This window comes from Borostomias antarcticus (genome assembly GCF_949987555.1).
Source record: "Borostomias antarcticus genome assembly, chromosome: 3".
Classification (NCBI taxonomy): Eukaryota; Metazoa; Chordata; class Actinopteri; order Stomiiformes; family Stomiidae; genus Borostomias; species Borostomias antarcticus.
In genome coordinates, this window is record NC_140236.1 from 2,608,584 (window position 1) to 2,621,468 (window position 12,885).

At 43.4% G+C, this 12,885-nt stretch overlaps 1 protein-coding gene across 1 annotated transcript; it reads left to right on the forward strand.

Annotated features, from left to right (window-relative positions):
- Positions 1 to 10,338: 10,338 nt before the first annotated feature.
- On the forward strand, positions 10,339 to 10,847 carry nppal (natriuretic peptide A-like; the record flags this gene model as incomplete). The annotated part of the gene is made up of 2 exons (XM_084435958.1): positions 10,339 to 10,422; positions 10,542 to 10,847. 2 exons carry the CDS (start codon positions 10,339 to 10,341, stop codon positions 10,845 to 10,847), a joined length of 390 nt encoding a protein of 129 aa, XP_084292084.1.
- Positions 10,848 to 12,885: the final 2,038 nt, after the last annotated feature.

Consider the following 12,885-nt stretch of genomic DNA (forward strand, 5'->3'; position numbering starts at 1 on the left):
ACAAGCTAAATGAACTAGCGTGCACTAGCATGTTGCTACGTTATGAACCATCCAGACCTCTCAGGTCGTCTGGCACAGGCCTGATTTCTGTCCCCCAGAGTTAAAACAAAACATGGAGAAGCAGCGTTCAGTTTTTATGCTCCACATATCTGGAACAAACTTCCAGAAAACTGCAGGTCTGCTGCAACTGTCAGTTCTTTTAAATCAAAACTGAAGACTTTTCTTTTTGCCGCTGCTTTTTATTAAATCAACTAATTATTCATTCATACACTGCACTGTAACTTTTATTCCTGTATTTTATTTTTCCTGCATTTTGTTTTAAATGTTCTTTTTTTGCATTTTGTTTTATATTACCTTTTATGTGTTTTTTGCAAAGCACTTTGCAAAGCACTTTGAATTGCCTTGTTGCTGAAATGTGCTTCAAATAAACTTGCCCTGCCTTGCAAGCCACAGATAAATACTATTTGAATCTCTACAGTGCACGCTCCCATCCCACGTGCACTGTCGTAGTGTAAAAACATTATAGCCCCGTGGTTAGAGACCACCGGGTTGGTTTGATTCCCAGGCTGGGTCACTTGTAAAGGGGGCTGGGTGAGTTCTCATTCATAATTGCCTACCGATGTACCCTTGAGCAAGGCACTTAACCACCTAGATCATCCCTAGATCAACACTAAATCATAACGTCAGACGCGCTGCTCATGATGGCTGACCCTATGAGCGACTCCAAAGAATGTAGAGGACGTAACATGGAACATGGTTGAGACAGAAAAGTATTACATTACATGACATGACATTACGTTACATTACGTTACGTTACGTTACGTTACGTTACGTTACGTTACATTACATTACGTTACATTACATTACATTACATTACATTACGTTACGTTACGTTACTTTACATTACATTACATTACATTACATTACATTACATTACATTACGTTATGTTACGTTACATTACATTACATTACGTTACGTTACGTTACGTTACGTTACGTTACGTTACGTTACGTTACGTTACATTACAGTCATTTAGCTGACACTTTTATCCAAAGCGACTTACAATAATAATACAAGAGCAGAAGACAAATCTCTTGTGACAATAGCATTTTTTACTGTAAAGCCTTTCAAGTAATTAGTTGATGCTCCATGATTTGAGAGACATCTATAATATCTGGACCTGCTTTGATGATATTTATAGTTAGTTACTATTTGGAATTAGCCGTTGAAGAACTGGTTAGCTTCCTGTTTTTACCTACGCCTGGCCTGATTTGAGTTTTTAATGTGACCTGAGTATTGAATGTCACAGTCAGTGGTACAGTACATTATGTTGCTGGTGGGTTGAAAACAAAGCAAACTGCCTACTGTGTGCAAAAGGAAATGAAGCCATTATCGGGATATAATGACCTCACTGTGTCCTTTTATGTGAACCAGAATTAATGACTAATTACTCAAGTCACCCTGGACTTCTATGTCACTCATACTGTTACCCCTTCACGTGAACAATTCCCCTTCACAAAGACAAGGAAGTCAGACCGGCAACTCCTGCGACAACTGAACCTACGACAAAAGGACTTTGGGGTTATAGTGAGTGGACACGGCGTTTGTCATCATTACAAGACGTGTTGCTTGTACATTAGTCACAGTGGGGGGTGCATCTGGCCCGGGGTGACACATCTGTCACAGCGGGGCTGGGGTCTGAGGAAGCGCGCGGTAAAGAGATTTTAATGACACTGTCAGCAGCTCTTTGGATTCACGCGGCAGCGTGAATGTATGTCTGGGAGTGTGTGGTGTCCTGCAGGCACGTTTAGATGCTGCCGGAACAAGTTGTGCATGAAAATGATTATTTCATACATGTTTTGTAAGATTCACACAGCTCATTTGAGTACCACAATGAGAGTAAGTTCTGGATTGGAGTTTAGTTACATAAAGGAAAGTGAGCCAGAGATATTACCCAGACAGACAACCCATGGGTACACAAATCTTCTCTTGCATAGGTGTGCTATTCTGCTGGCGTTACGTACTTGGTGGACTCCCAGATAGCAAGCGGATAGCAAGCGGATCTGGGCCATATACAGGCCAGATCTGGCCCTTGTGGCTTAGTTCCGGCCCATATATGGCCCAGAATCATTACACATCCGCTTGCTATCTGGACTGAATGTCCCTGATATGTTTCCTGATAACAACATCATTTCCAAATGGAAAGATAAAACATTTATGCCATTTTATGCTAAATTAGTTATTTGGTATGTAAGTATTTAAGTCATTTTTGAATCGGCTTATGTTAATAAAACTTTAAAAACCCTTAATTAGAGCCTTCCTCAATGGCATACATTATAGCCTACAGTCACCAAAATAGATTATGAGCACCATGACAAACCATGTATCTAAATACTGCTCATGGCTTATTTACAGGACACAGAGTAAAAATAACATGAACTAATTCTAAATATATGCATCGAGGCCTCGGACGTTAAAATAGCCTTATCTCTGTGAAAGGTGTCCCAGAGAGGTCCCACTCAACACACAGCTATGGAGGGCCGTCCGCAGCCAGGAGACCAGGCCAACCGCGGCTCCCGGAACCAGGATGTCATCAGCAGCACATGGGAGTCCAGACAGAACAGGGAACACTCAGGCACTCTTATACAGTCTGATGGCCTCTGGCACAAAGGAACGTCTGAACCGCTCCGTATTGCACCTGGGTGGGAGGAGCCTGTGGCTGAAGATGCTCCCCATCTGCCACAGCTCGTCATGGAGGGGATGAGAGGGGTCGTCCAGGATGGACTTCAGTTTGTCCCTCATCCTCCTCTCCACCACGGTCTCCAGGCTGTCCAGTTGTTGCCCCACGACAGAGCCGGCCCTCACCAGCCTGTTCAGCTTGTCTCCCCAGACCTGGGGGCAGATGTTCTAACATGTTAACGCCCGTTTTGGGCATTATTCGGTCGCAGTGTGCGCCTGACAACATGGCATGGTACAGTATGTACAGTACGAACAGAGCGCACATGGGTCAAACCGCTTTCTGGCGCACGGCCACAGAAGGGCAAGTTGCGCTTTCCTACTCATGCATGTGCATTCATGGGAGGGTCGAGGGAGAGGTGGGTGTGAACGCGCCCAAAACGGGGAGGAGATGCGCAAGGAGAGACTGATAAATATCCGTATGAAACTGCGGGGTAAAGCGCACGTCTGTTTTGCGATTAAATTTCTCTATTTCTTCTTAAATTTAAAAGCAGGTGTAATCCAGTTACGCATAACCCACCAGCCTACACCTAACCATATCCCCTGTTAATTATGAACATACAGTTTTATGAACTGCATACATGGAGGAGCAATTATTATTCAATATTTTTGATAATCCGATATTCGTGCAACACTGATATGGTAAGGTCGCATAGCCTACTAACCAAATTATTGCAGACTGTGCCTTTAAGTGATATCCCTGATGTTTATTTGTCTCTTCTCCAATCATATGCCTGCAAATGCCATTCTGTTATGAGGTCATCCTACACCTCTCACTAACTTTTAGGGTTTAGGTAAACCTCATGGAGATTTCTCTCTCTCTCTCTCTCTCTCTCTCTTTCACACACACACACACACACACACACACACACACACACACACACACACACACACACACACACAGACAAACACACACACACACACACACACACACACACACACACACACACACACACTTTTTCGCTCTCTGAAACAACACCTCAACATCCAAGATAATGTTTTTCTCAGTATATTAATCATTACAAGAATACCTGTGAAAGTGGTTCATATCCAAAAATAACCGTTTCTAGTATCCTATTGAAATCGTCTAGTTAAAAAGTCACCCCTGATTTGCCTAATTGTTCCCAAAACAGCAGGTTGGGATCGGTATTTTTAGCATCATGGTCAATGACTGACTAAAAGTGGAAATGAGGTGTCCACAGAGCATGATGCACACTTGAGCATCATGGGTTTCACTTGGAGAGAAAGTGGATCACGAACATTGAATTCCCCGCTTCAACAGTATCTGTGATAAGATAATCCCGTGTGACGGCGAGGTGTCAGGACTGTGATGACAGAGCTGGGTGGGTAGTTGAAAACATCCTTGATTGCCGTCAGGGGCGCCGCTAGAGATTTTGGGCCCTATGAAAGACTACAATATTGGGCCCCCCAAACTTAGACCTTATAATAATAATAATAATAATAATAAGTTTATGGGGGCCCCAGGCAGTGCAGGGCCCTTGGAATCGTCCAAACTCCCCCCCTCCTTACGGCTCCCCTGATTGTCATTCTTCATTCTAACCAATCAGACCAACACATTTTTGTCATTAATTGTAAAGCTATATTAATGATGTTTATAACCTGTTAGTGGAAAGTTGGAGTGTTTTATTGCTATCATATCCATAATGATGTAAAATGATCACATAGTTATTATACTTATATATAATACTGCATATACTGTAGCTTTAAATTTATTGTCGAACATAATACTACATTTCCCAGGAATTTGTCTGCAGGAAATTGCTCAGGAAGGAACAGCAGTTGGTAGTATCTGAAGGAACAGGTGACGCTACTTTTTCAGGCTTACATCCAGCCGTGTGTGTGTGTGTGTGTGTGTGTGTGTGTGTGTGTGTGTGTGTGTAAAGACCCGTTCCAATTTTCTATGAACCCACTCCATGTCACCCCCAAAAGGCGACATTACCGCGATGGCTCTTGAGCAGGCACCCCCCCAGAGTCCACCAAGGGCAAATGATGAGCGATTACCCTGCTACCCTCAGACACGGACCACACAGTGGGGAGATGGAGGGGGACTAATGGACATTTCACCAGCCTCTTAGCACAAGGAGCTATCATGCCAAATTGACGTGCACCTCGGGGAATCTGGAAATAAAGAACTGAACTTTTTGCTTTGCAACTAAAAAAATGTTTTCCAAAGGCCATTTGAAGGGATTGTTGCCCCAAAATAAGATTTGGGTCTAATATTTCACTCTACCAGTGTGAAAAACCAAACAGTTTTTCATTCACTGTTCTTGAGAAATGTCCACATGTTGAAGTGTCCTTGAGCAAGACACCTAACCCCAAATTGCTCCCAATGAGCAGGTTAGCACCTTGCATGGCAGCTACCGCCATTGGTGTGTGAATGTGTGTGGGAATGGGTGAATGAGAAGCCATTGTAAAGCGCTTTGAGTGCCGCTAAGGTGGAAAAGCGCTATATAAGTGCAGTCCATTTACCATAACTGTTTAAAAGCACCACCATTTGTTTTGGAAGGCGAAGGTCACTGTCTAGCAGCCTATATATAAGACCCATATGCCACATCTTATCAAATGCCTGTTCTAAATCAAAGAATACAGCGATTGCGACTTCTTTCTTGTTAAAATTTCATTGAACATCCTCAGCTAGCCGGAGTATATTATCTGTCGTGCACCTGTTCTCTCTAAATCCGGCGTGATGCACACCCAGAGCTCCTATGAAATCAAAGTGGGTTTGAAGTCTGTCCGCCAGCACTCTTTCCAGTATCTTACCCAGGTTGCTCAGCAGGCTAACGGGTCTGTAATTGACAGGTAGGTGGGGACTTTATTTGGTTTGAGGACCATACACTCCAGGGCGGATATCGAAGGCTTTGGAAAAGGATTTCTCCGTCACGGTACGAGCAGCCCTTCCCCGGGAGTTACAACAGCTCAGTCTTGTTCTGTTTGAGCTGGAGGTGGTGTGTTGAAAGCAGAGGTGAGGCACCCTGATGCAATAGTTGTGTTGATGAGGTGGGTTAGGAAGGGAAGGAGTTAGGGCTCAATAGTCTGAAGGAGATAGAAGGGGAAAGGGTCTAGGGAGCATGTGGTGAGGCAGCTAGATGTGACAAGTCTAACGACCTCGTTAGGGGAGAGGGGAGGGCGGTGGGGTAAGGTGGGACATGGAGAGGGGAGGGAGAGCCGAGAGGGAGGAGAAGGGGAGGGTGGAGAGGTGTGCTTGATGCGTTCAGCGTTCACCGGAGGATGAGGGAAAGAGGATCTGATCGTAACTTTCTTGTGAAGTTGGCAAAATCATCAGAGAGGAGGGAGGAAGTAGGAGTAGGGGGAGGGGCTGGAGTACTGAAGAGAAGATTTCAAAGAGTTTTTTCCGTATTGGAAGCAGAGGTTAGACATTTAGAGTGGAAGAAAGCATCTTTAGCAGAGGACAGGGAGGAGGAGAAAGTGGAAAGAAGTGAAAGGAAGTTACGGTCCTCTGGGAGTTTGCCTGTTCACCATCTATGCTCAGCCATTCTCAGGCTTCGTCTATCAGGACGCACTGAGTCCGACCGCCAAGGGGTGGAGTTGGGCGTGCTGGCAGGGAGGTGAGGGGACGGAGATTGTCCAGAGAAGAGGAAAGAGTAGAGAGGTGCCTTTGGTCGCCCAAGTCTTCACACGCTGCCAGAGATCTGCCGCTAACATGCAAGTGTGTGCGTTCATGCCAAACGCCAAGCGCGTGCCGGTCAAATGGACTGACGTGCACAGACATGTGCAGGTTGCATACCTGCAGTAAGCAAACATTGCAGAATGATCTAGAACATGACTTTGAACATGGGGAATCAGATGACGAGAAAGACGAACAGTTTGATGAGTGACAGTGTGGTGATTCTGGACTTGGTTACCCTTGGTAACACCATCTGTACACACAGAGCTTGATCACAATAATGCAACCATCACATTCCCATCACTAATAATATACTGAATATGGGATTAAATATCATTGACTAAGTATATGCGAATGCCAATGACAAAAGGTCAGTGTTATTTATGTTATGTTTATGATGTTTATAATATTCAAGTAGTTCCTCACCTCACTATTGTATTGCTTATTATCCTGTATTTTCATTGTGTATTTAAACACGTGTATAAATACCCAACTGGCTTTGGTTTAGTTAGTCCAGCCCTTCTAATGTAAGGCTCACAATCACCTCTCACAATGAATGAATATGGGTATATAATACATTTCCTGAATCCTTAGAGTCCTGTGAGTATTCCAGTTTTTGTGTTTTGTGTCCCTGCTGTTCCTAGATACCACAGGGCTAAAAGAAAGTATAGTTTAGATTAGTTTAAAATTTTGTTTTTTTTTGTCAATGACGGTTTGAAGAGCTCAAGTGACCTCTATATTTGTTGGAAAGATTCACAACTGGGCTTGATGAATGAAAGCTAAGAATGTCCCCTTTAAAATGATACCAAACACAATATTATAAAACATTGAAAAATCCTTACAATGAGCCTAAACCAGAATATAAACCAGCATCTACAATGCAATTCACTTTAGGGGGTGGGTAACTTCATGAGATGGTTACTCTGACACAGCTACCACTCAGGAATGGTTATCATACCAAAATATCATCTACAGACATGGATCTTTTCAAAAATTATAAGTTCTACCACCTTGAGTGGTACAGGAATCTGATTTGGCCCATGGACTATTAGGTCCCCCTCTTATTACAGCCCTAGTCCCTGTCCCAGTCCCCCAGATCCAGTCCTAGTCCCAGTCCCAGTCCCCCAGATCCAGTCTTAGCCCCTGTCCCAGTCCCCCAGATCCAGTCCTAGTCCCAGTCCCAGTCCCCCAGATCCAGCCCTAGTCCCTGTCCCAGTCCCCCAGATCCAGCCCTAGTCCCTGTCCCAGTCCCCCAGATCCAGTCTTAGTCCCTGTCCCAGTCCCCCAGATCCAGCCCTAGACCCTGTCCCAGTCCCCCAGATCCAGCCCTAGTCCCTGTCCCAGTCCCCCAGATCCAGCCCTAGACCCTGTCCCAGTCCCCCAGATCCAGTCCTAGTCCCTGTCCCAGTCCCCCAGATCCAGTCCTAGTCCCTGTCCCAGTCCCCCAGATCCAGTCCTAGTCCCTGTCCCAGTCCCCCAGATCCAGTCCTAGTCCCACACCCTAGTCCCAGTTCCCTAACCTCAGCCTGTCTTCCTGTTCAGGAAACCCTTCACTGTCTCGTTTAATCATCACACCTGTCTCATTCTGTCTGACTCACCTGCATCTCGTTCCCCTGATGTGTCTCAATGGATACATCCGTTGTATATATATATATATAACTAACAGAATATATATTTGGTGTTTTCTGTTAGTTAGTGTTCCCTGTATTGCTGGTCCTCGTGTGGATCATTAAAGTCCCTGAAACTGCCTGCTTCTGTCATCCTGCATGTGGGTCCTAAAATTTCTGTGATACAGCCTAACAAGATGAACAGAACTGCAAACATAATTTACAGTAATGTATTGATTTGTATCATCAATTCCACACTTGAATCCAGGTTTGTTGAACCACGTGAATCTCATAGTGGGCCAGTCAAGCTATGCAATGTGTGACATTTAAAACAACGTAACTGTCACACAGATGAAGAATGTTTGATGCACCCAACACTTGCTCCCCCTCATTAAAAATCTTAATTAGAACATCAATGCTCCATCATCAAGACAATGATATTCAGTGAACTGGAACCGGGTCCACAGACGTGTTGAAATATGAGCTGGGGAATCCCACAGATTAATCTATGACTGGTGCGATGGTATTATGAATCTAAATGTAATAGAGTTAGCCAAGCGATCAAGATAAATAAATGATACATTCAGTATATGCGGGTCTGCGCATAGATATGACATTTGCTACCAGCTTTCACATTTTCACATTTCACACCTCTGGCAGTGGGCTGCTGTGAACTCTTAACTCTATATTAGATGATTTGCTGTTGCAGTAAAGAGCAGAATTGTGGATGAGTAGAGGAATGGCCTCGGGCAGATGTATGCTTGATCTCATGCTTTATGTCTCAATAACTAGCCCCATGTGCTCTGTACTTACCCACAATGCATTGCCAGCCTAAAGGCACACTGTAGCAGTTGGAAGCAGAATCCATTTCTGTATCCATGGACACAGGGACAACTGACAAGAAAATCCACAATAACTATGCATCTGACGGAGAAGCAGATGGGTTAACCTTGAAAATGTCCCCACCACATGAATAAAGAAAGAAGCCTGACAAAACATATAGGCTACAGTGTATTCGTGACAGTGCTCCCATGCCATCAGTAAGTTATTTCAAGTTTCAAGGTAGTATTCAAGTCACTCCATCTCTTGACGTTTGTGTCTGGACTTTAGCCTAGGCTACACCTTGTTTAGAACATTGTAAGTTGCGGGAAAGGGGAAGGAGGTCGAGATGACTGAGATAAAGTGTAACCAAACAAAACATCAGCAGACCTACAGAGTAACTTGGCACTTGATATCATTTCAGACACGAGGCATAGAAAGGAAACCGTACCACTGTATCACTATGTCTTTTCAGCCATGGTACAAACCTTCCCACAAGGGTTTGGACAGGTGAGGCTGACACATGTAAAATGTCAAGACCTAGATAGTCAATGTTCCTCTCCAGTTTTTCTTTCTGGCAACGCTTCGTAATACAGGTCTAACTCAATTTTTAAGCAATTTAACCAATAGTAAAGCTGTAGATACTTAATCAACTAATGGTTTGAAGTCGGTTAGAAATAATTGTTTTTTTGTTTTGTAAATATTTACACTGAACCAATCGATGAGGCTGATGCAATTGAATCTGACTAGCAGAGGGGCAAATTGTATCATTGCACCTATAGGGAGATTTGAGCTTGGTTTCTCCATCAACCTTATACAATGGTTCTGCATAGAGACTAATCATTTGAACTATTTACAAATCAACTCCAGGTCTTTAAATGGTTTATAAATGACTTATAAAGGGCAGGTATTATGTTACCTCACACAAATGACGCACGGCGAGGTAAATATTTCCTCAAACCAAAGAGAACCCACCTATCTGCTTCAAACAGGCTGGAGGTGGGCTTGTCCTTGAGTGTGATGTGAACAACAGGATCCCAACTCAGCATCGTTTGGATCACCAATTCAATCAATCAATCAATCAAAGCTGTATTTGTATAGCGCATTTCATACCCAGAGGCAACACAATGCGCTTTACAGAGAACAAGGGAGGTGGGCATACGTCCCAATTGTACCAATTGAGGCAGCAACCTCCGCTACCTAAAGCGTCTGCCACGAACTAGCTCGTTTATCCACTCATGTCATCATGATATAATTAGATATAATTGGGTAGAAGCGTCGCGTCACAGTTTTAAGCACAATGTCAATTGGGGTGGAGCTTTCGTAGAAATTAACTTCACTCCCACTGAATTGTCTTCTCCTGTTAAGATTAGTCACGGTTCATATTTTCTTCGGCCTCCGTGACGAAATCATCCAGCTATAAAAGCGCACCTGGTTGTGCTCAGTTGTCAAAGGAGGACAAGCGGGAAAGACAGAATCACCAGATTTGGTGAACAGAGAGAACCAGAGGAGACAGACTACACATGAAAATGATTTTAAATATTCCCTTTTGCTTTTTATCCACACTTTTACTTCTTAACTTGGTGGGAGCCAAACCCGTGTCCAACCTCCAGGTAAGCTAATGCGCATGCATACATCAAAGTCATTTGTAGGCTAAGCGAGCCTATATGCTATGCATCAGCCTTTAAACGTACAGGGTTATAAACGGCTAATTGCATATTTTCCCCATCAGAGCCTGAGACAGCTCTTGGAAGAAGAAAACGATGTGCCCTATTACGCGTCGGAGGAGTTAGAGGGCAAAGACTTGAATGCAGAGAAGGGATTCGGTGCCGCAGAGGTGAGTCTTCGGGACTCCGACCTGGAGAGGAATTCCGCGCTGGCGGGGAAGGAGAGAAAGGAGAACGCCCTGGCGCGTCTCCTCCTTGACCTCATGGCAACCTCCAAGCGCTCCTGGGGTCGTTTCAAGAAGGGCGGACTGAGAAGCTGCTTCGGCGTCAGACTTGAGCGAATTGGTTCATTCAGCGGGCTTGGATGCTAAATAACAATGGGTATGACAATGCTTTCTTGTAGCCTCGGATGAAAGTATGTAGGCTACCTCTTGTAGACCAATGGTTGTGCCGTTTTAGCCTGCGTCTAATTTTAGATAGACTAGGCTACTTGTATAATCCACTTGACTGTCATTCACACCTAAATATAGGCTGATGTGAAAACTCATGCGTCACTTACGTTCCATGTGTTTATGCTGTTTCAACAGGTTGGGATGGATGCGGATCGGAGCACAAGAATCTAGGGTAGCCTACCCTTACTTGAAATCTGAATAAAGGATGTACCTCTGCAACTCAGAAAGTTTTTGACTGAGAGTTTACAATGGCGCTATACAGTTATGATGTTATTTAAGTTTGTGGTTTGCATTTGCAATAGTCTATAGGCTATTATATTCGTTCTTATTTAGGATTGTAGCCTACATATAATCCTCATTTTCAAATGGAATACCATTTTGTTATTGTTATATTGTATGTATTTATCTATTTATTTTATTGTAAGACGAAGTAAAGATATGCGATAGATTGTACTGAGACGAAATAAATATTTTGCATAATAACACTTTTCATCTTTTGTCTTTAGCCTATTGTTACTAACAATAACAATTTGTTAGTAGCCTAACGTCATTCAACAAAGTAAAAATATGTCTTTTCGTTCTGCTTTTCATAGTGACATTGATTTGTAGCCTACTGACACCAATAGCCTATGACAATTCATATTGGAGTAGGTGGCCGTTGGGCATAGCTTTACGCATAGCATCTCCAAATTATGAGGTTGCCAAATCAACCAAACTATTGCCATGGTTGCAGATTTCTCTTCACCTCACCCACAACCACAACCTGAATCTTGAATGGATCTGGTGTCTAGCCTGAGCTGTGCTTTAAATAAATCATCTTAAAAGGCAGTAGGTCCGGGCGCACACAACCGGTCTCTCTTATCGCTATGAAGGCGACAGAATGTCAAGCCGAATTCTGTCATAACATGTTCTTGATAAGTGTAACCCAAGACACGGGCTCTATATAAAACCATGGTCCACTCACCCCTCATTCTAACACCGGAGGGGATATCACACAAACAACATAAAGTGGATTGTTATTGGAATGGCGAAGTTACATACTTACTGTGTTGGATATATCATCTTAATAACCACACACGGTGTCATTTGGGGACATCCTTATGCCAATCGTAATGTTCAGGAGCTGGAAAATCTAAAGGTAAGATATTGTACTGTAGCTCTACCATCAAGTTCAAGGCTAAATCAGACATTTCTAGATCAAACATTTTGATAACACGTTATGCTATTATCTGTAAGCATTCGACTAGGCTTTAACAAAATTGCAGCAAAGCACACTTCAAATGTTGCGTTAGACAATTTTTTTATGAATTCTCCCTATTCCTTCACCTGCAGGACCTGATCCAGCGACTCGAGGACACGCTGACCGTTACTGAGGAAAATAACGTTTATCCAGCTGAGATTGAGGACGTTGGCGAGAGCGAAGATGACACAGATAATTTAATAGCGGGGATTCGGGGCCAAGATGACAGAATAAACGCACCCATCCGAGTTTCCCCAGAGAGCCCCGTGGTATCACGCCTGAGGGATCTTTTGGGCTTGACGCGGACAGCTAAATCCTTCAGCAGCTGTTTTGGAAACAGGATTGAGAGAATCGGCTCGTGGAGCGGACTTGGATGCAATAGCGTGAAGACTGGTAGGCTGACCCATGGCTGTCATTCTAAAGCAATAACAAACAACATCTAACCTCCTCAACAAAAAGTTGCATGATGGTGCGGTTGTGAAACAAATGTCCTTATATGGAAAAGACGCATGCGTAACGATACTTTTACGCAATGGTGTATCTGTCTTTAGATGGAAATAATGAGCATAAAAGCACAAGTATATATGAATAAAAGTACAATTTACATCACAACACATTTACATCACTAATACAAAGCCAAATACAATGATATAATGTTACACATTCAATGCCAAATTCATTGGACACATTGTTTCAATTATATAGCAACATCTTCTA